The following is a 23,699-nucleotide window of genomic DNA, read 5'->3' as shown; positions in this document are numbered from 1 at the left end:
CTAATCCAATAATTAAAACCAAGGACAAACGTTTTTCATAATTCTAAACAGTGCAGGGATGGAAAAGAGGCTTAACCATTAAGCGAGGGAACAAAAAACAATAACACTTCTCTCCAATGTTATTACCCTTGCAATCTAAATCCAGCTATTAACTGCCTCCTAAACGTCTTCTCCAATAAAACAGCCTGAAATACTGATGTTATAACATAGAGGATATTCTAACCGTTATGACACCTGCACCTCACCCAACAAAAAAGGCTGTTATTGAAACACGTGACTGTAAATCAAGAGTCAATATAAACCTCTGAGGATATGGGGCAGATTGGTGTCGGCAGGAATGAACGGCAAAACCAAGTGTGCCAGAGAAAGGGAAGAGAAAGAGAGTTAGAGATAGTGAGGGAGGAGTGTGTGGCTGGAGCCGGGCAGAACTAGTGTGTTATCAGAGAACCGGTGCAGTGCCGTCTCCTGCTACATAAACACGTCTCTGTAACAGCCAGTGCTAAGACCTGCTCATGGAATAAAATAAAAAATAAAAAATCATATCCCATGAACACCTTCAGTGGGTAAAAACAGTGTATGGGCCGCACTATCTTTCAATACAAACACACCCATGCAACCATCTCCCCTTTTCTCTGTTTATATCAAGCCCACCTTTGCATGTGTGTTCAAGCATTATAGAAATGTATTTCACCAGAATACAAAGAATTCTGTCCAATTTCCATTCCAGGAGATTAATAACAAAATATAGCTGACATAATGCATATTGAACTCATTTAACAGTCATGCTGAGGAGGAAGAGGTTAAAATAAAGATAGGAAAGATAAGAGTGAACAGAAAAGGTTGCTTTCTGATCTTTTTCTGCCATATTCTGGCACGTGGACCACACCATTCTTTCTTAATTTGATGGAAACACATTTGTAAGCGTTACCTTTAATTTCTCCTAACAGCTCGCCTGTGTTGAGTCGCTCCATTTTTTCTTTCCAGTCTTTAGAAAGGAGTTTCTCCATGCAGGAGGATTCTGAAACACAGGCGACATCTCAGAATTAAACTGAATGCATATACAAACGAGGAAAGTAAAACCATTTAACTTTCAGGCTGTATTCTATGCTTCTCACATAGTAGATTTAAAGGTGCAGTATGTAAGATTGACAGCTAGCGGTTTGAAATGGGTATTGCAGTTCAAATTCAAAATATTGGAGAGGGTTGTTTCCCCTGCCCCTCCTCCTCAGACTCAACGCGCAACGTGGGTTTCCAGATTAAGGACAAGCAACAGGAGCGAGCGCAATTGACAATGGAAGGCAAGGAGATATTCACACTTGCAAGTTGATGAGTGGGCTTGGCTTGTTATGCCGAGGTATTTTAGGTCAGGTAGAATCTGCGATCTCTGACCTAGTTTGTTTGCTGGCTTCGATGGCTGTAATACGCTGTGATTTCCACCAACTGGCAACCCAGGGTGTCGAAATACTATTGGGTAAATTGGCAGTGGGCGAGATCACACAGACTGAAACAAAAACAGATAATCTGACACGGAACCTATATTTTAAAATAAAATAACTGGCTGTAGCATTGTTTTTCAGAGAAACAAGTATGTTAACTTAGCATCTCTGCAAACATATGGTATTTTTATGCTTTAGTACAGTCAAAAAGTTACATTCAGCACCTTTAATGTCAAAAGGTCAAACTATGAACACAGGTACAGTATAAATACAAAAATACAATATAAATATACTTTATAAATACAATTTATAAAGTAATGCTCTATTTAAAAAAAAATTCAAAAAAATACTAAAAATCATATTAGATCGAATTACCACAAACACAGTTTGAGTGAACTTATAGCACAGACAACTGCAGTAAAGAGGCATTTATATGGCAGTGTGCATTGAAATACTACACTGAAAATCGAAATACTGCAGTGTGTCTTGAAAATCTCTCAAATCCATAGCTTTGGGTATGACCCACAAACCTTGAGCAACAAAACTATTTGTGCTCATAGAAAAAAAGAGGCATCAAAGTGTGTCAGCTCAGTTCATAAAGAGTACTATGTGTGATGTCGAAAGGTCAGAAAAAAATTATTTAAATTCTAAAATAATAAACACAGTGGTTGGTAACTAGATGAAATGCTATAATGCAATATTTTCAAGTTAGGTCAACTACGTTCTGTGAAAGTGTCCAGGTGAATTTGTTTCTACCTCAGAGTGTAAAAAGATCTTCTTTATGAAAGGTACTAATTTTATTTAATTTTTTGTATTCAAAGGCCAGGTACGGAGTTTCTTCAATTCTCAATCGTGCACATACAGAGAGAAATACAAAGACGAACAAGCATATAATATGTAGATAATGTGAGACGTGACTCCTTGTCCGCTGAAGGTCAACCGGAGAGGCTGAAAGAGTGATAAGAACAAGACGCCGCACAAAGAAAGACATTAAAAGGGAAGGTAGACAGGGTGAGATGGGCCCGCTTGACTGGCCCCGCACAGCCGGCAATGATGAAAACAATTAACATTTGTCTGGCAGACAATGAATCAGGAGGAGGAATGGCTGGAATCCGCAGAGCTGCGGCCCCGAGGTCATTGATAAAGAACACACTGCTCACCAGCAAGAGCTTGAAGCTCACAGCCTGGGTCAGCCTGTTCCCACCGCACAATCACACACACACAAACACACAGGACAGAAAAACACCCAGTCAAATGCAGTGGACAGAAAGAAGAGGAATCAGGTGAAGTGTTCAACAGACTCAAACATCAGGCACAGTTTAAAGTGAGAGACAGTATTAATACATCAAGAACAGATCTCTACCTTATCCAAGCTGATGAGCTCTTTGCAGGCCATGACCCCTGAGCAGAGGGGCTGCGGGTCTCATGTTGCCATTGGATGACATCATGGACAGGAAGAGAAGTTTGTTCCCTGTGTGAAAGGCTAAAGGGCACGGGGCTAAAGCAGACATTCTTCCACGCCGCTGGCAGCCCTCCGGCACCGTAAGCCATAGTTAAACCACTCATGCACACAATGGATCATTTGTGAACACACTTTGCCAAACAAAAGGGCACAATTCATGAGAATGGGAATGACTTTGGCTATTCTGTTGTGTGTGCTTTGTGTCTGCGTGTATTGTAGTCATACAGTATCTTGAGGTACTCCAGGCCATAGAACATTCCGAATGAGTGACATCATCACACTCATGAATGTAGTGTGATGCGATCTTCATCTCATGCCATAAAAATTGATGTTGCAGCTATGCCTCTATTATCGTGAGCACTGCTTTATCTTATTCACTACTTAAAAAAAAGAAATAAATATGTAGGCATGTTCCGCCAGAAAAATCACAATGTGAGATATAAAGTCATACTGAGACATTTAAAATCACTTTGTGAGATATCAATTAGCAATTGTGAGAAAGTTGCAATTGTTGGAAAAATGTTGCAATTATGAAGTACACTACTGTTCAAAACTTTGTGGTCAGTAAGATTTTTTTTAACGTTTTTGAGTATTTTATGCTTGCCAAGGCTGCATTTATTTGATCAAAAATACAGTAAAATAGTAAAAATATGCAAATAGCAAAGCTGAAATTATTCCAGTCTTTGGTATCACGTGATCCTTCAGAAATCATTCTAATATGTTGATTTAGTGCTCAGTCACCATTTCTTCTTATCAATGTTGAAAACAGTTGTGCTGCTTAATACTTTTGTGAAAACTGAGAAACCTTTTTCAGGATTCTTTGATGAACAGAAAGTTCAAAAGAACAGCATTTATTTGAAAGATTTTTTGTAGCAATGATAAAAAGTCTTTACTTTCACTTTTGGTCAATTTAACAAATCCTTGTTGAATTCAATTAATAATAATAATAATAATAATAATAATAATAATAATAATAATAAAAAGTTTACTGGCCCCAAATTTTGAATGGTATTGTATAATGTTGAAATTGGGAAAAAAATGATCAATTACCAAAAATAAAATTCTTTTTGTTAAACAAGCTTCCATAAATCTGGGTATATTGGTAAATAGAAATCAAATGCGTGATTTTTTATATGGGCATAAACATGTTTGACTGCTTGCAGAGAGAGTCCATGTGATGGCCACTGCTGTATTACAGGGCAAGGTTAGATCAAGGGGAGGTCACATTTTCTTTGATTCTCCATTTCCTCTATTTCAGAGGGAACAACAGGACACCTCCGTTTGGGTCATTCTAACATTATTTCTACTTTATTGACTTTCCCAATCCAGGTCTCACAGTTTGTTTCCTTGACCTTATAAGATGCTTTGACCCTGTGTTTTGTGTGTGTGTGATTGGGGTCTTTTGAATAAAAGCGCTTCCTGTCACAACACTCCTGCCCTCAGATAATAACCACATACATACGACACGCATTCCAACATATACATATGAATACCAAATAACAGTACATTCTTTCCTCTAGGCTGGAGAAAAGAAATGGAAACAGAGAAACTTCCTTTTATGGCACAGGGCCGGGATGGATCTGTCCTGGGGGTTAAAAGGTTTTAGGGAAGACTTTTCCCATATTCCTCCTCTGCGTCTTACACACACACACACACACACACACACACCAACACACGGAGCAGTGCACAGATGCTTCTCCAGCACTTGATCATTAAGGAATGCACCAACTGTTGGAGATAATGCGGTGCCAGCTCCCATTCTGCTCCACTCTGCCTCCCCTGAGAGTGGCCGCTCCCTCACTCCTACACACACACACACACATTACAGCTGGAATGTGCCAAAGCTGTCCTCCACAAATTTTTACCTGAGCGAGGTGAGGAATGTCCAGCATTTGAGGATGATGGACCAAAGACGCTTGCAAAAAGCGTCCTTTCTGCATTTTCATGCGAGGATACTTTAGGAAAACAAGCAGTTAATGAGACAGACGTCTGGAGTTTTTCAAAGTACCCTTATAAAGCTAGAACATTTGAAAGGAATTTGGATTAATAATAAGGGGATATTTTTTGCACAATTTCCCAAGTTGCATTCCATCTTCTCCGGAGAGAGCACTAATGCCAATGGAAACACTGCTTAACATCTGGATAATACTTAAATGTCATACTAACATATTACCGATGTAAAGAAACAAAAGTGGACCATTCATTTTGAAAAATCAAACAAAGCTTCAGCCACATCCATTCATCTCTCAGCACTGCTGCTACTTCAAATGAGAAACGCAGCACAGCTCATTGAACAAGGTATATTTCCTTCCCACATTTGCATTCGGATTTCAAAATACAAAGAGTTCAGAGACCGTCTGACATTTATAGACTCTGAAAACTGAGGAGGAAGTGTGGAAAAGACTTGTACTTGTCTGTAAAGGCCTGTCAGAGGCCTAGAATGAGCAGATAAATAAAGCAAGCACTGACTTTATTGTCGTTATCCCACGAGACCCCCAAAAACCTCCTCATGCCCTCTCTCCTCTCGGATAAAGCGTGGCGTGGCTCAAGGGAAACCAATTCAGCCCAGATGAGATTGGAATGAAAACAATAGCCCATATCTGTATCCTTTTTGCATTTTCCCAGGGTTCCCCCATCTCAACAGACGGCTTAGCCCCTGCCACAACGGACCCAGAGCAGCTTTCTCGGCCCTTGCCCGTCCCACTGATATGACATGGCACGGACGCTGGGGAGAGGGCTTGGAGGACGACCCACTGATCTAGAACCTCCTGGGACCTAATTCTAAGAAACGAGAAGAAGAGACAACGTAGAGAGAGAAACAGAGAGACTTGTCTCAGTGCGCGTGTTGACGCTCGGGAGACTATCCCTGTCGAAACACCAGGATTAGAAGGCAGCATACTCGGGCAGAATAAATAGCATGTCACAATCCCTTTTCTGGCCCGATAAAGCCAAAGCCCCTACTCTATGAAAGTGCCATTATAGTTGTAAAGTCATAGAGACTTACTGATCTCAGTGCAGGAATGGGCATTTGAAGAGATGTGACAACCTTCCAGTGATTCCTTGACATAATGGATGAACTACACCTGGCCCCTGCGTATCTAACCACTCATCTACGATCCGATCTCGCCAGCTCAGTTTTCTGCCAGAGAAATCTTGCTCTTCTTCACAAAGCAGCTCAATTAAGACACCTACAGCAAAGATCCGCTGACAAGATTACGCCGATGGTCTTAAACAGATGAAAAGCAAGAGCAGCGCTCATAAATCTCAGCTAAGATTCAGTGTAAACAGTTTTCATCACCACATGGAACACAGAGCCAAAATTGCATGTCTAACAAAAACCATAACAGTGGAAAAGTAAAACACAGGTAGCATTTGGAACTGACATGTCATACTTAACCATTATAAAATATTTATATATATTTCACAATATAAAAATTTTACTGTATTTTTTAATCAAATAAATACAGCCTTGATGAGCTTAAGAAACTTTTAATTAAAAAAATTACAAAATATTGCAGATGTCAAACTTTCAAACAGCAGTGTATAATATATCCTATTATATGATTTAAACTATGATTTTAAATTATGATTTTTAAGATATGATTTTAACATTAATACATAGTGCTCAAGTCAACATTTTACAATTTCAATAATCTTTGGAATAATGTCAACTTTGCAGTACAGAAATTTAAGTGACACTAATTTCTCTAGTCTAACTGCCTTAGAACATTCAAGCTAAATAAATGTAATGCAGTTATGTAGAAATCTACTTCAGTTACTGTCATTAATGACCTCCACGGCTATGTACAGTATGTGAGATGAAGCTGTGTCATGTCCCCGAAGATGCAGTTGTGCTGAGCGGAGAGGGTGTACCCCCATCCCGACAAGCCCTGCCCTGTGGCAGACAGCCAGAACATCTGCCAGCACCCCCAGGTCTCACACCGCCACTGTAATCCCCTCCACAGGAAGCTGCTCTTCCCCCAATCAATCCTTACACTTGAGAAACGAGAGAGAGAGAGAGAGAGACTCTCTACTGAAACACTCCACTTCACAGTATCATTACAGCTGTCCTCAGTGAACTGCCCTATTGTCCCTGTGCTGACTATTGTCAATTGTCCACCCAACACTGCATCCTTAATCTGACTTTCAATGAACTGTAGCTACAGTACATTATGTCTCTTCCTCTCAATAAACCTTGAAAAACGTCACTATTGTGCTCAGAATCTCCTCTCAGAGGAAGGAGGAGACAGACCTCCCCCTTCGGTCCAGCATTTGAGCGGCCCACTCCTCAGGGAAAACAGGGAATTACCAAATCGATGATCAACTGACAATGATGATATAAATTTCCCAGGCTTTCTTCTGAACGAGCCATCTAATGATGGAGAAAGCCAAGGAACCATTCCCAGTTAAAATGGAAAGAGAGAGAGAGAGAGAGAAGGAAAGTAGAAGAAGTGAGGTATTATGGTTCCACTTGAAGCCACCCAGGTTGAAGGGCACTCCCATTGCAAGTGTCGCAGTTAGGTTAATAATTATACTCGAAGCACTCTCATTTCTAATAATGTTATGAGAGAAAAGGCTTGAGCAAAAAAGAAAAGTAGTCAAGCAGCCAAGGTCAAGAGAATATTGAGAGTTTCATGCAATTTAGAGGGGAAAACAAGTTATTCCAGGCATTCTCCTTGGCTCCCACAGGAAAAAACATTGTCCCCTCTCTGAAATCACATCTCAAGGCTTCTCTTGCACTGGATTCGTTTGTTACAATAGAGATGCTGCAGTCAATAGAAAACCAAAAACGTACTCTTTCTCATCCTATTTCTCTCCATCTCCTTAGAAAAACAAACTGGAGTCACAAGCTATGCACACACGCGAGCGCAAGCGTGCACAGAACACTGAGGGAAAATCTTCTGAATGTCTTAATCACAGAGCCACTAAAACAAGACTCCATCATCACACAAAATAAGAGTATAATAATTACAAGAGGCAGACAGGAAAGTGAAACGGCATAAGAAAACATGTTTTGTCGTTCCCGTCGTTAGTTCCAGAGACAACAGCTGTTAGCTGGGGCGGCGGCAAATGCTCCTGAAGTCTCCATAATCACGCCGTTATTGAAGTGAGGACAAAAAGGGCACTAATTGCAAGGGAGCAATCTAAACGTAATAGGTTACACACCCAGGCGATGGCGCACAATGCTAACAGCTAAAAAGAAGAGTCGGGTTGAAAAAAAAACATAAAAAAATCACGACAGAGAGAAAACATGCACGCACACGCACAACACTGTATAACAGTAGCGTTTCCCTCATTTTCTGCCAATTACCTTCTTTCCCTGTCAACAGTTTTAATAACCTCGATCATTTTCACAAGCCCCTTTTTTCTTTTTTGCATGCTTTTTTTGCTTCGGTTAAATAATTTCGGTTCTTTAATATGCAAATGCACCCATTGGCATGCATGGGTGAAGAGGCTTCAGCTCCTTGAGATGTGTCAGTATATTGTCGAGCACCTGCACCTCGGGGAAGGCTTGATTTAATTGACACCTAATACTATTCATTATTCCACTTAGTGAGCATCTCTGCTAGTCACCTGTAGGCTGCTCGAACACCGTGCTGCCATTTCCTCCTGTCGACAGCTGCTGTAAATAGACTGACTAACCTTAGTAACTCCTTTTAATAGTATTATTCATTTATAACTGATACTAATTATAATATAAAATACTGTAATGTTTAAATGTTTTGAATATACATATATTAGAAAATACATTAAGATATTATAACATTTTTAAATAATACACATTGTTTATTTCACTATTTTTAAGAGCATTGTTTTTTGGTTAATAAAAGCTATTTGGAATATGTGGTGTTATGGAGGCTGTAATGCAATTACGAGGAAACCGATTCTGCTATAAAAAGACTATGGTAAAAATAGTGGATGGCTGTAGTGTCATTGTCTTTATTTGGCAGAGCTGAGGTGCTAATCTCAGCGCTGACCCCGTCGTCCCAGCCAATCGCACAATTCCTGACCTATCTAAACAGGACACGTGTCTATCAAGCACACATGAATTAACCACTCCCAAGAGGCTTCACCTCTTGAGCAGGGCAGCACATGACCTCCTCTTCAATCCATTTTACTGCAGGACTCGGCACTAATCAGGGTTGAATTATTAAAGTGAGCAGCCACCGATGATCAATTCACACTGGCCAGGCCTTCCATGACAGGGTACTTCTTCAGCACTAATGACACAAGAGAAATTCCATCGGACAATGAAAGACATACAGGGAAATAGATCATGCTGATTAGTAACGTGAATGGAAGAGATAAAGTTGAAATATGTGAAATAGAAGAAATAAAGAGTTCAAGTTCAATCAAAGCTGTGGATAAAAACTATTTTCATGGCATGTTTGCACTGGGAAGACACCATGCCAGATACCGTCACCCTAAGAAGGAGATGAATTCTGGGCAGCATATACAAGAAGAAAACTGAATAATAAATATTGGTGAAGACAGCAAGAGGGTCAGCATCTTCCTAGGAAAGCCTCCAAATGAAAGCTTGGGCAAGCGATTAAAACACACCCCTGGAGCCTCCCTTCCTCTGACAGGAGGAGGAGAACGAGAAGAAATTAAAGCAAAGTTGAAAGAGAGATTTCTAGAGAGAGAAGTACAACTCAAGGATCCTACAGATTGAGAAGAGGAGGGAGATATTAGGAGGGAGGAAAGGGGGGGCACAAGAAAAAAAACGTGTGGGGGGGGGGGGGGGGGGTGGATGGGAATCCAATCAGAACTTAGTGTAGAGAGATCAGGAGCCAAGATAAGCCCATACTTCGAGCCCCCAAAACTGCAATCTCCTCTTAAGCTGGAGAGTGGCAGCTGGCAGAACAGCTGGTGAATAGGATTAATGTCAGAAGAATGAAATAAAACTCAACATATGTCCGAGCCTGAGGTGTTGGGACTGCACGTGATTGTGCCCCGATGGATGCCATGTGTGCAGCTGGAAGGAGCTGCGCCGGAGCTCGGCTGCGCTGCCTTCCCCACAAGGTCACTTTTAAGAAAACTAGGACCATTTAATGCTTGGATAGCAAAATGAACTTTCTCTCCCCTGTCCTCTTTAGCCTCCTCTCAGGCTGAGTGAGCCCTCAGAGGCGGCCCACCCCGACTGCTCCGCTCCTGCCTGCTGCTGCTGCTCATTACGGTTCACTCACAACAAGAAACATCTTCAGCAAACACGGAGGAAAAAAACTAATTTAGCCAATGAACTTTTTCTGAATAGGTCGGGATGAGAATGACAACGAAAAGTAATAAAGATGTCCTCAAGAGTTTCAATATCTTGTCTATTGTGCAACATCTTTGTTATATGTTTATTTAATTTATATTTGTCTAAGTGTATTTATTTCTCTGCAAGCAAAATAAATTCCTCATCCATTTCTACAACATTCTGATGCTTCTCGAGGGTTAGGATTTTGTAAACTGGACTGTAATGAATGTTTCATTCTTTATTTGAAAAGTAAATAAATTAAAGATAAAAATACACAAAGAAAGAAAATAACTGCATCTTATGAAACTATCTTGAAATGCAGCTGAAAGGATTGAGCACATGTGAAGGTACGAAATAAGAAGACATATACGGATTTAATCTTAATTTATAAATTCCATTTCATGTCGGTAATCATTAGAGCCCACATACTGTAATAAATTATAACAATTTCACACAAGAAATAAATTACTGGGTACCTTGCAGAGGAGCCATTTTTATGCTGGCTACCCTGCAATCTAACTGTCAGATATAAACCCTTCTGCTAATCAATGCTTCAAAACATTCACTTTTATTCGTCTACGTTGAATTAATAAAAATGTGTGAATAATGTCGCTTACTGTGATCATTTCAGCTCAGAGTGATTTAGTAAATTAATGGGTGCTACGGACAAAAAGAAACTGATAGGATCCACATGAATAGATTAAAATTTGCTGTGAAGCCAACTGTCTTGGGTCGTCACTGAAACTTTATTTCATCTTAAATGCCAGAGCAACTTGGACGTGCTTGAGAGGTTCTCCCCACAATATACGCAGAGTTAAAACGTGGCGTCAAGAAGATAATGTGATGCTAAAATTAAAATAGAAGACACATCAACCATAAAAAAAAAAAAAAAAACTACTGCTCAGTTTATATGCACTCTTTGGGTAAAGTAATTGACAGAGTGTTTTATTTCCTGAAGTCTACGTTTTAATATATAAGGAAAAATTGAAAGAAAGAATTAAAATTGATGATCTTTAGTAAACTAGGTATGTGGTAAAAACAAACTAGTGTTTTACAGCCACAAGTGAACTGTTTTACAGTAATAAACAGTACTGTATGAGTGCATGAGGGCATTAAAAAGGGAAATTTAAAAGGAGGCATCTTCGTTCTTTGTAAAACTCGCTTGACTAATTAAGGAAGCATATTTTCCACCACTGCCACTGACATTCTCCGTTTTTATGAGGCAACAATTAAAAATGTTTATGGTACTGTGGAGCACACTCTGTTTACCAGCATGTCAGAGTTCAGTGCTTATGCACACGGGCCCAAAAGGTCACTATTTTTAGCCACCGACCTCCATTCTCTCGCACACACACACACACACACACACGCACACACACACACACAACACGCGCACACGCACACACACACACACACACACACACACACACACACACACGCAGCTATCGTGTAACTGCACACTCTTACTACATCACAGACCACCAGTGACTGCCGGGTTCAGCCCACACAGCTGAACACAGCAATACAATCCACCTATGGAGTACCACTGAACAATACAGACGCAATCTGATCAGTACTTCCCATTATCAGCAGAAGGACGCCGTGAGAAGTATCTGTCAATTTAACAGTGGCTGAAAGTTAGTTTTTTTTTGTCTGTTGATATCCAAGCATGTATAAGGAGAGACTGTGACGAGACGGCGCAGTTACCGGTAACCATTGAACTTCAAAAGGTTAAAAATTTAAATTCCTCTCAAGTCTACTTACCGGTCTACAACTAACACACTCAACATTGTTTCCTGCGTGGTTGTGCAACAATGGCCACGGTATTTTCTTTCAAATCGACCCGTTTCTTTTTCTCTCTGCTGTGGGGTCATATCCACCACAGCATGCTGTGAGAGGATGGAAAACGCTGCCATTTCACATGGAGCTGAGCTCATTTCTTTATCACCTCTCAAGAATGGGAAAAAGAAAGTGCGTGTGATATGGAGAGACAAAGAACAATATATACGGGGGAAAAATACGGCATACAACACCAGACCCAGACCACTATGGAGAAGGAATCCTCAGGCAGGGCACTCTGGGAAATTAAAGGAGTGAGAAAAGCGTCCCTCACTACCCAAATCACAAATTTAAGTAGATGGAATTTTATGGGGAAAAAAAAAACTTTTTCCCTCCCTGCAAAACCATTAATTAGAATTAAAACTCATTCCTTTAAGCTATCATTGGAACTTCATGACATGTAATGGATGACAGGGTCCTAAAACGTATTAACCACTCGACCTACACAGACTTTAAAATTATATGGGGGCCACTCCCAATGAGAGATGGTGTTCAGCGAATAATTACGATGATCCGAGCCGCAACGTTCGCTGAGCAATAAAACATGTTTCTATCTGTTTTTTCTGACATCCCATCTCATCCCCTTGCACCTTATTGAACAAAGAGAGAGCAAGAGAGAGAAAGACACGAGGAGACAGACAAGGCGTAAACGGTTTTGTCGTGTACAGCACTCAGAAACATATCGGGTCGATGTGTATCGTTCATTTTTTAAAGGGATAGTTCACCCAATTTAAAAAAAAGAAGGTTCCAACCTTGTATGATTTTCTTCTACTAAATACAAAAGAAGATTTTTTTTTTTAAATGACGTCAATGTGGTCCAAAACAACACTAGACCACACCGACGTTCATTATAAAGACAAAAAAGTCAGATAAAAGGAAGTCATACAGGTTTGGAAAGATGTGAGGGTGAATAAATGATGACAGAATTTTCATTTTTGGGTGAACGATCCCTTTAATTTTTTGGAGAAGGAAAACAACATGTGTATGTTAGCTGTTGTGTCTGTGAATTTCAGAAAGGGTGGCGGTATTAGCAACCATATGGAGCTGACGTAGCTGGGTCTTATAAAACAAGTCTTGCTATGTGGCCTGAAATCATTAGCTGGGCACATCGGCCCGTCTGTGGCTACGGTGTGAGTTACATTGACACTATTTTGATCCTAGTCAGATGACACCAGCTCTTTTGTCCAGTTATGTGCAGTCAATGCCTGCGAACTGAGCACAAGGCGGGTGGTGGTGATCTCACACTCATATAGCACAAATGCAACACACGCTTTACAGGTTAAGCCCAGCTCATCTCGATCTGACCGCTTTTAATCTACATAAAGGGTCCTGCTTTTTCCACCGGCAGTGCTCGGCTGCGCAGTGACAGATTTAAGGCTAATTAATGGGGTGGTCCTCTTTTCTCAGGCATCAGCATTTTGCTTTTCTCACTGTGCTAATCCAAATACCAAGAGGGGAACATAAAGATGCTTGCTCATTAAAACCACTCGTTCCAGTACTGCTTTACACATATACCACTATTCCAACACCGCTGTTAAACAAGAGCGGGACTCAACGCCGGCCCCATCAACACTGTTGCTTGGGACAACATTCTTAACTTTCATCTCATCATATTGCAGTGGCCCCAAACATGTTCATACACTTTAGCCACATGTATGCACTTTAGCCAAAAATGTATGAATGTCATTACATTAAATAAAAAAAGAGATAAATAAATAAGTACAGAGGTTTGATATTATGTAAATAAATTTAAAAAAAAAAAATTAAGCAAACATTTCACAAAAAAAATTGTTTGGTTTTGAATTATGAAACTATATACATATTTTTTCAAAATGAAGATGAAAAGTATTTGGACACTTTGCGGCTAACAGATGTTCATGGAAGGTGTCCATATAGTGAATGTCATGGACATCACTTGAGGTTACTCAGCTAGGACAGCTTTGAACTTGAGGAGAACTGACCTCATATATCCACTAAAATCACCTTCAGTCTTTTTGGTTAATTGAAAAAACATAATTGACGACAAAAAAATGGTCAGTTGTCACTTCTTTGCAGGTGCCACTTGGGATTGATATTTATTATCTAATGTTGTGAGATTCAGACATTTTAAGAGTGACTTTCACGTCCAAAGGTATCTAGAGATTTTTTGGGACCACAGTATATTTAGGGATTATAGTAAATACAATTATGCTTAAATAAACATAACAACATGCAAATTAAAAGTATTTGAAATCTTGTCTCCAAATAAAACAAATTAAAAACAAATCAGGAAGAAAACTGAGAAATGACACAAAAATAACCTTTATTTGCATAATGTGTTATATTTATAATAATGTAAATATAGTTTTTATTTTACATGCATTAGTGTACACTTAATTAAATAGTGTCAAGGGAATGTTAATGTGATGAATACATTAAGGTATATGAAAAACGAAAGTGTAGGAAAGTCTCGTTCACGGCTGAGGGGGACGTACCTATAGTGAGAGAGGGGGGACAAATGGAGCTCTGTTCAGGAGTCCTGGCTGTGATTTGTCTCCCTGAAACACCCGTTTCCTCCTATCAGGAGAGCCTCAGCTCAATGACAGAGACCAGCACAATGGAAGCGTTGTGCTTGATCCCACACAAGAGGGACAGAGTCAACAGCTGAGCTCGAGAGAGAAGATGGCTCCTGGAATGCTCTTCAGCAGTTGCTACTGTTGACTAATGGGAATCTGAGAAGAGGGAAGGTGATATGGACGCAGAGAATGGCACAGTGAGGCAGAAGCAGCTGCTTGTTTTGTCATCTGAAAGAGGAGCACTCTATTTGGAGCAGGGACAGAGTTTTGGAGGTCCACACTGGGCAGTCAGGAGGGGAACGATTTGTCTCTCCTGTCACACGCTCCTCTGGGAAGTGTGTTTGTATTATGGATGTTTGATATGAAGCATACAGGCTGCGGAGGGTTTTGATATGGATTGAACAGAGCTGCCAGAATCTGTTTGTATCAGTCTATCTTCCTTTTTTTTGTGTGTGCTGAAGGCTTGTCAGTAGTGTCTCTCTCTCTCTTTCTAAGGGGAAAGACAGGAGGAGTAGGTGCTATCATTTTTGTCCACAGAGTGGCAGAATGTCCGCAACGTAAAAAAATAAAAATAAAAATATATTTAATGTCTGCCTTGCAGGGTGACAAGAGAGATGACTGGCAAGGAGTGGAGGGAGCAGGAAGACAAGCTTTTGATCATGTGTCCTAACAAGCCATTCCAGCTCATGTCAGCTCAACCCCAGTAGAATTACATTATCTATTCAAACAAAAGTGATGGGCCAGATCTTGCTCTTTACTGAGCTACCAACTCACCCGCACTCTAGCTTACCTGCCAACTCTCGAGATCCACACACAACCCTGAAGATTAACTAACATATTTAGACACGTGTACAAGCACACTTGGATTAATCAAACCCATAGGCTTTCATTCAGGCAGCTCGGTCGAAGATAGATGACAGAGTGCAAGAGGCGAGAAAACTTCCAACGACTGATGTTTGGCCCAGTGTACTCTGCCCGAGGGATCGGTGGACTAACATAACAGAGTGATGGAACGTTGTGTTTGAAGTACGCTTCCAGATCTCAGGTTCGGACCGAAAACTAGCCAAGAAATTAAAAAGATCGACCTTATTGTATATGCATAAAGTCTAGGGCCGGTGCCATACATCATTATAACAAAGATTGTTATTAATTAGGTGGAATAGAAATCAGAAGTGGGCAGCCTGGAGAGCAAAGCTAGCCCCTCAGCTATTTCAACAAGAACCCTTTCAAGAGGGTCATAAAAATGCAACCGAAATGGCATGCGGTAAAACAGCTTTCTGCACTCAATTCTCCCGCTGCCCAAACCCATCAATCTCTCGATCTCGATGGGGAAAAGGCTCATGCTGCCTGGAGATATTGGGCTGGATGTTGAAGAAAAGAAAAAAAAGGACAGATTTTAGTTAGAAATGTATAAATACAGGGTAGGGTGATAGGTTCCTAAAAATGCCTTCGCAAACATACTTCAACAGAAAAACAAGTGCCTCAAAGGAGATTTTGAGAACAGATAGCCCCTATTGAGCAGATCAGGAAGGTAACACACACACACACACACAGCTGTTATTTAAATGCACACCGGTGCTCACCTGCTGCTGAAATGGCTGAGGTCTGCAAGGGGGTGGGGGGCCTCTAGAAATATCCCTCTGCCCCAGAGATCAGGCTTTACGTGGGATGGAGGCACAGAAGAACCTGCCCCCCACCCCTGCTAAACTCATTAACTCAATACACAAAGTTCCAGGTGTATTGAGTCCTTCGCTAACCTCGACTCTCCTCTGGTCCCTCAGAGGGGTCAGGGTTACCAGCCAAGAGAAAGTCCTCATCCATGCCACATTAGCAACTGTTCCTGTTGTCACCCAGGTCACTCCTGAGGGTGTAAATCACTCCTTTTCAGAAAGTGCCTCTTCTACACCTGTTGGCTCTGACATATTTCTGAACATGGCTAACAACCTTGCCTTTTCACTTTTACAAGGAGAAAGAGTGCAAGGGTGCATAAGGTTGAGCAACTGTGTAGGGACACTGACACAAGAAACACTTTTTTATGATGGTTTTTGTTTTTTAACCAATCTATGAGGATTATGTGTATTATATAACAAATCCTGGCAAAAAGCTTTTTTAAAAAAAAAAAAAATTAAAGAAGGTAAAACTCGTACTTTAAAAATTTTGTAACAGATTGCGAACTGCATAACAGCGTGTGTGGTCTTCAGCAGAAGAGGTGCAAACTGACAGGATGTCATTGAGGAATGATGTGGATGGTCTATTTTTCAGCCACCAATCTGAACTCCTGCCACTGAACTGCCTGCAAAATGTAATTCTGGCATTCAGACGAACAGGGCTCTAAGCGTGGATTAGCAGCAAACAAGCTATTACCAGCAGCCATGGCCAATCCTGCCAATACAAGACTGCTGACTAAGTTGGCAGAGCCAGTGGTTCACTGGTGCCCAAACTAGAGCAGTAGGCAGAATGCCTTCTTGACTAGGTGTGGATGCTTCTCCCTAGATCTTTCTGTCTGCTACAAAGTGATGTGGGAATGTTAAAGTAAAAAGAAAACTTAGGATGTATAAATGTATATAATATGTGGCGATATTAAAATTCTGTCCACTACAGATAGGCCAAGAATGATTTTTGTCATGGCCGATTACTTGGATGTTTTCAAAATGCTGTAATATTTTGTCAAAATAAAATAAAATAAAATAAAATAAATTAAAATAAAAAATAAAATAAAATAAAATAAAATAAAATAAAATAAAATAAAATAAAATAAAATAAAATAAAATAAAATAAAATAAAATAAAATAAAATAAAATAAAACAAAACAAATATTAAGTAAGAAAGATAAATTAAGTTGGCAAGAGAGAATTGGCAGTGTCTAAACATGCTGCTAAAAATCAGATATTTGGAGCGTTAAACCGCAAACAAATCAATTCAAGGTTGAATAAGGGTAAGAGCAGTTCATTGAAATGGAGGTTGAAGAATCACTCCACTAAAAAAGGAGTGTTCATAAAACTGTCGAGAAAAATTCCACATAACAGCAACAATGAAAACAACCTTACAGCAGAGGATTCATATATCAACGATCATTACTTAAGTACATTTCATAAAAAGGGCCTTAATTGCTTGTGAATATCAGACAAGGTCACCTTGAATAATGGACACTTTTCCTCTTGTCCAGTTTATTTTTCTTTCTTTATATTTAGATTTTTTTCCTCTTTAAGGATTATAAACAATGAAAAAGCACCATCCGAGAGCTCTCTATAAATAATGTTTTACAATACCAATTACAGAAATTCCTAAGACCTCTGTGGATGGGGTGGTTCATGTGGCGCTTTTACAGCGAAGGTGACTATTCAGCTTAATGCAGTCCTCTAGGCAGGATATTTTCATTCATTAGAGCGGTCACAAGCACTTAAGGCACTTTAAGGATTGTTAGTGAGAGGAGAGATGGAGATGACAGTCCGGTTTCACTGACTTGCGGTATGGTTCTAATAGGTCTGATTGAATTTGAGAGCGGTTGACTTCTAGGGCCCTGGTGCACATTCAATTAAGTGTGTGTAAAGACGGGTATGAAGTACAGTGTGCGTCTATATGAAATGCAACCTTTCAAGTATGTCTGAATCTATCTCTCCTTGACTGAAATCAAAAATCAATCAAATTGTGCTGCCTACACAATGCCATTCTCAAAGAAGAAAAAACAATCACGAGAGCCAAGGTTTTTTTGGATTTAACAGTGTTCAAACAAAAGAATGGAAACACCGGTAGTTTTATTTTCTGCTACTGCAAGTTTGTTAACTTTGACCTTCAAATTTAAGATTGCTTGGTTGGCAATGTAACACCAAAGTTAAGGAGATTACTTGTTTACTTTTTATTACTTGTTCTTGATATTTATCATTTATTGTTTTATTTTGAAAAAAAGCGTTTCTTCATTTCCTGTTGCACATATTCGTTGTGAGGTCAAAGCCTACCCCACTACTATATATTATGCAAAAGGCACTACATCAAATGGGTAATATGTCCAAATGTGCAGTATTTAAAAACCGTAAGAGAACAATCATCGGATGACTTACTAGATCAATTGTCTACCAAACGCAGTACACGATTTCGGACACAGTTCTAGTGTGACCGCACCTTAAGCAGGGTAAGCTAATGAAAGGTTACAGTTGTTCCCTTAATAACAGGCTGAGATGAGCAATATTTTTAGCTTGTCCATTCTTTGCCTCACATAACATAACGACATGCTTTGTCGTTAAGACAACACATGTCTCTCTAAATTGCTTTTGGAGTCACGCAAGGGGTTAATCCTGACATTTGAGGTTCTGCGGGCATGAAGATTCCCCTTACAGCTGCACCAAACTGAGACGTCCTCAAGGACGCAGAACCGCTCCATTTCAGCATCTCAGCACTAACGTGTTGAACTCTGCATGCCTCTTGTGTCTCTCAAGCTCAGGAACCAATTTCTGTGCAAAGGGGGAGATTGTGGCGTGAGGTGTGGAGGCATGAGGTCGGCTCTGTCTCCATTATTAAGGGCAGATTAACACAGCTGTACACTAGAAGTGAAGCACCCTCTTCTGCCTGCACTAAACATACGGGCCTTCAGGATTACGAGCTGCACTTGACCATTTAAATTACAGCAGCAACCGGCCATACCAGCTGGGGCTCATTAGCATAGCACCCTAGAACTCAGAGGGCTGAGAGCGCATCTTAAAAATACCTTACTAGAAAAAACAGGAGTAACCTATGAGAACACCAGCCCTTCACACTACCTCTGGATACCATTAAGATGGAGATTGCAGGAGAGGTAAAAAAAAAAAAAAAATGCATCAAAATATTATACAGGTTATACAGCAAGTCACTTTAAATACTATTTCCGAAACTGCGTTTTGTTTAATACAGCACCTTAATTGACAGACAGGCAAATTATAGGTGGAAATATTTTTAGAGAAAAAAAAAATTCTTAAATCAGTTCACATAAATTTAGATTGCAGTTCAATTATTTCATTGCACCGCCCCACAAAATGAAGCCCCTTTATGATAATGGATGGCTTGTCATCATTTTCTATATCAATTATGAATATGAAAATATTCATGACTGACAGCCTCTCACTCTGATTTATTTAATTTGTCCTATTTTCTTATTCAAAATATTTTTCTAACCCTTGGCAATAATGAAACCGACCATAAACAAATACGTTTAATTAATATGAAGACCTTCACAGAAAGGGAGAAAAAATATATGTGAGGAAAAAAAGTACTTTTAACTGAATTATGGCCTAATTTATTCCTCTGATCAAGTGTTCGGGCTAAGAGTTCCCCAGATGCTTAAATGAGACTAGTATCTCCCCAAGGAGCAATACTGTCTGTGTGTGTGTGTGTGTGTGTGTGTGTGTGTGTGTGTGTGTGTGTGTGTGTGTGTGTGTGTGTGTGTGTGTGTGTGTAATTTGATTGTATAGGTTTCTGCTTTACGCTAATTATGAGAAGAGGAACCGTTTCAGCAACTCTTTCCAGTATTTGCTTTTCGGTCTTATTCCCAGAGGACTCTCTCCACTGCGGCATGATCTGCATCAAACTATTCATTAATTTAAAAAAATAAATAAAACAATAAAAAGAAATTCTCAATTAACTTGATTCTCCTTTTAGTCACAGGACTGGATTTTGACTTTTACCGAACAACTTGCTGCAGAAGCTACAACTTAAACCTACCCAAATGCATAAATCCTTCACTATATCCTTCATATAATAAAATTATTACACAATACATATGTATTTTATATCTTTCAAATTTAATTGTCAAATCCGTGGATACTTCTGGGCCCTAAACACATGGAAGAAAAAAAGTGTTCTTGGAGCTATTTGAGTTGGTCTGTAGATGAATTTTGCGGCATGAATGCTGTCGTCTGTACTGAAGAATAAAAAGGTAATGTTCCTGGCGTCAGGTCGTGGCGTGTGTTTTATGGTCTGAGAGTTTGGTTTGGCATCGCCCAGAGACCACACTTAAGCTGAGGGGTAGTGCCACCCACTCTTTGTCACACTGGACTCGGTTCAGAACAAACTGGAAAACATAGCCACGTCAGTCCTCCCTGATTAAACGACGGTGTGTGTGTGTGCGTGTACAGCGGGAGAAAAGAGACAGATTGTGTTGAATGAGAAAGAATAGAGCATACAGGCGAACGAGGAAAACAGAGTGACTGAGGAGATAGATGCACGCCAAAAAACGCTTCTCGCTAAGAGGAAAAAAACATTTGCTCGCATACACGTATATTCCTAAATCCAAACACACAAACAAGCTGAAACCTTCTGTACCGTCATGTTCTGTCTTTGTCATCTCCTCTAGTTTCTTCTGTTTCAGTGTGTCCACCACATCGGCCAGGCTTCCTTTGCGGCGCTCTGGCGTTCCGAAGGCTGAGCTGCTCAGCAGGTCGCCGCGCTCCCTGGCCCCCTCCTCTGGTTTGTGTGGAGAGGTAGAGTTATTCCGGAAGGAGTATAAGGAACATACTTTATTGCTGTCCGATTCCTGCAGGAAAACACAAAAGAGTTTGAGAGAAGATTTTTACTTTATGCCAAAATAGACATTAAATGTCAAAGTACAAAAAAAGATAGCAATATGATCACATTTAAAATGTAATAATTGGTTTGAAAATTAAGAAAATGCTGAAGACATACTATTTATATTAAAGATAGTGAGTTTAGGACACTTTAAATGATTACAGAGTACACTACTTGAAAAAAAAAAAAAGGGGGGGGGCCAAGCCTAAAATGGCAAAATATCCAGTGGTCTTTTACTGTTCTTAACCACTTTAATCACAAATCACTGGTCAGGAAATTAGCAAGAATTGCACAAATAGTGAAGATAAAGTAAGTTATCATGGAATAGCCTTCCCCAACTTGCAGACAGTTTTTTACAGGAAGAATAGTCAATGTTGTTTTAATCCATGTTAATGGCTTCAAACAGTTGAAAAATGTCTCCCAGTTCAACTGAGTTTAATGTGAGACAAAATATTCATTATAGGGTTCAAATCTGGGCCAGGCCAACACATGAGCCTGAAGTCCATCAGGAAGACCATGCTTCACTGTGGTAGTGATGCATTTATTATTATATTTTACACCATATTTTCAAAGGCACCACTCTGGAGCATCACCACGCAACTCGTGTTTCATTGTGATTTATCACACCACACACAACTTCCCATATTCTGGCAAAAACTTCATTCTGTCTTTGATGCTTTTCTAAGACAGCAATGGCGTTTTAAGTAGTGCATTTGTTAATTTCCTGACTTTGTGCTTAAGACAATTAAAAGCTTAGATTAGTGTATATGAATGGTGTTTAACAACTCTTTTCTCTGCACAATAGTCATCACTGTAATTCCTTTGCAAAGGTTACGAGTGCGTGTTTGATCCAAGCTCGAGCACAGTGTAATTTGTTGGTTCTCGAGCAGCCGACTGTTCCGCACGGAACCCTCCAGGCCATCGTAAATCTGGGCCCCGTCTCAAACTGCTGTTGTTTTGCAGTCCCACCTGTGTGTGGTTTAGTGGTTAACTGAGCTTCTGTCTGCAGCTGATAGTTCAGTGTTCCCAGAGCGAGAACACAGAGAGGGAAAACAGAGCGAAAGGGAGAAGCGATCTATTTGTCTGATCCTAAATCCTAAACACTACTGAGTGATTGTAAATAATAAAGTGCAAAAGCACATTAGTGAGTGGAGTTAGTGGAGAGTCCTGTGAGAAGAATTTGGGCATAGGATTGTTCCATCAATGAGAGGAAAACTGGCAGGTGTATGTTTGGAGAGCAGGGCACAGACGGGCATTAAGGCAGTGTGATTATGTGGCAGCGGTACATGAATGAGATCACATAAATCAGCTGGCACAGACTGAGGGTTCTGCTAACACATACATGAAGTCAAATTTACAGATGACACATAAAATATCTCAATGTTTTATACAAGACAACAAGATTAAATGGAGACTTTTGATATTAAAGGAGAACTCCGGTCAATTTTAACATTGAGCTCATTTTTTTGTACATTTGGAGTGCTGTCAGTACAGAGAACAACGACAAAAATCGGTTTTGCCTACATCGTGTTATCCTCTTTTTAAAATTTGCACCCTGTTGCCTTAAATGGGGCAAGTTTTAAACCTGCTTTTAGCCTCTTAACATCCTTGATGTGTCATTACAAGTGCCCAGCCATGTGAGTGATTCCTTTAGAGTGAACACGGTGAATCTGACTGCAGTAGATTTGAAAGATATGAATAAAAATGATGTTATTTCAGCCAGCGCACATACGTGTATTTTCTTCCTGTTTTCGGTCGAAGTCCACAGTAGTCGATTGTCGAGTTCACACGCGTGATAACCTATGAGCGTGAACTCGACAATCGACTACTGTGGACTTCGACTGAAAACAGGAAGAAAATACAGGTATGTGCGCTGGCTGAAATAACATCATTTTTATTCATATCTTTCACATCTACTGCAGTCAGATTCACCCGTGTTCACTCTGAAGGAATCACTCACAATGGCTGGGCACTTGTAATGACACATCAAGGATGTTAAGAGGCTAAAAGCAGGTTTAAAACTTGCTCCATTTAAGTCAACAGGGTGCAAATTTTAAAAAGAGGATAACACGGTGTAGGCAACACTGATTTTTGTCGTTGTTCTCTGTACTGACAGCACTCCAAATTTACAAAAAAAATGAGCTCAATGTTAAAATTGACCGGAGTTCTCCTTTAAAGTCTACAATCAAAAGTCAGCGATACCAATATGAACTCAAACATATCTCATCAAATTCTTCAATGACCAAACTGAAAAAAAAAGATATACTCGTACTCTTTTGTCTCTCAATTTTTTATCTAAATTTATACTAATATGCTGTGGTTCAGTATTCAGTATCAGAATTTTTGGGTCAGTAAGTTTTTTTTTATTCAACTAGGATGCATTAAATTGATCAAAAGTGACAGCAAATACATTTATAATATTTTTTAAGCAAAAATGCTGTTCTTTTGAACTTTCTATTCATCAATTTGTCCTGAAAAAAATGTAACATGGTTTATTTTCCACCAAAAAAAATTAAGCAGCACAACTGTTTTCGATATTGATAATAATAAGAGATGATGCTGAAATTTCAGCTTTGCCACCACAGGAATAAATTACATACAATATATTAAACAATACATTAAAATATATTAAA

General features: G+C 39.7%; 1 protein-coding gene across 36 annotated transcripts in view; it reads right to left on the bottom strand.

The window, feature by feature from the left end:
* The window catches only part of sox6 (SRY-box transcription factor 6), a 147,105-nt gene that overhangs the window by 72,800 nt on the left and 50,606 nt on the right, over window positions 1-23,699 (bottom strand). For 33 of the 36 annotated variants that reach the window (XM_079865710.1, XM_079865726.1, XM_079865713.1 and 30 more), the window contains 2 exons: window positions 20,824-21,034; window positions 929-1,018 (listed from right to left, as the gene is read on the bottom strand). In XM_079865710.1, coding sequence (XP_079721836.1) covers window positions 929-1,018; window positions 20,824-21,034 — 301 coding nt within the window. The remainder of the gene's footprint in view (window positions 1-928; window positions 1,019-20,823; window positions 21,035-23,699) is intronic. The other 3 variants (XM_079865720.1, XM_079865705.1, XM_079865707.1) reach the window with 1 other exon arrangement.

Source organism: Squalius cephalus, assembly GCF_949319135.1.
Source record: "Squalius cephalus genome assembly, chromosome: 3".
In the NCBI taxonomy this organism is placed as follows: domain Eukaryota; kingdom Metazoa; phylum Chordata; class Actinopteri; order Cypriniformes; family Leuciscidae; genus Squalius; species Squalius cephalus.
This window is presented reverse-complemented; position numbering and strand designations above follow the sequence as displayed.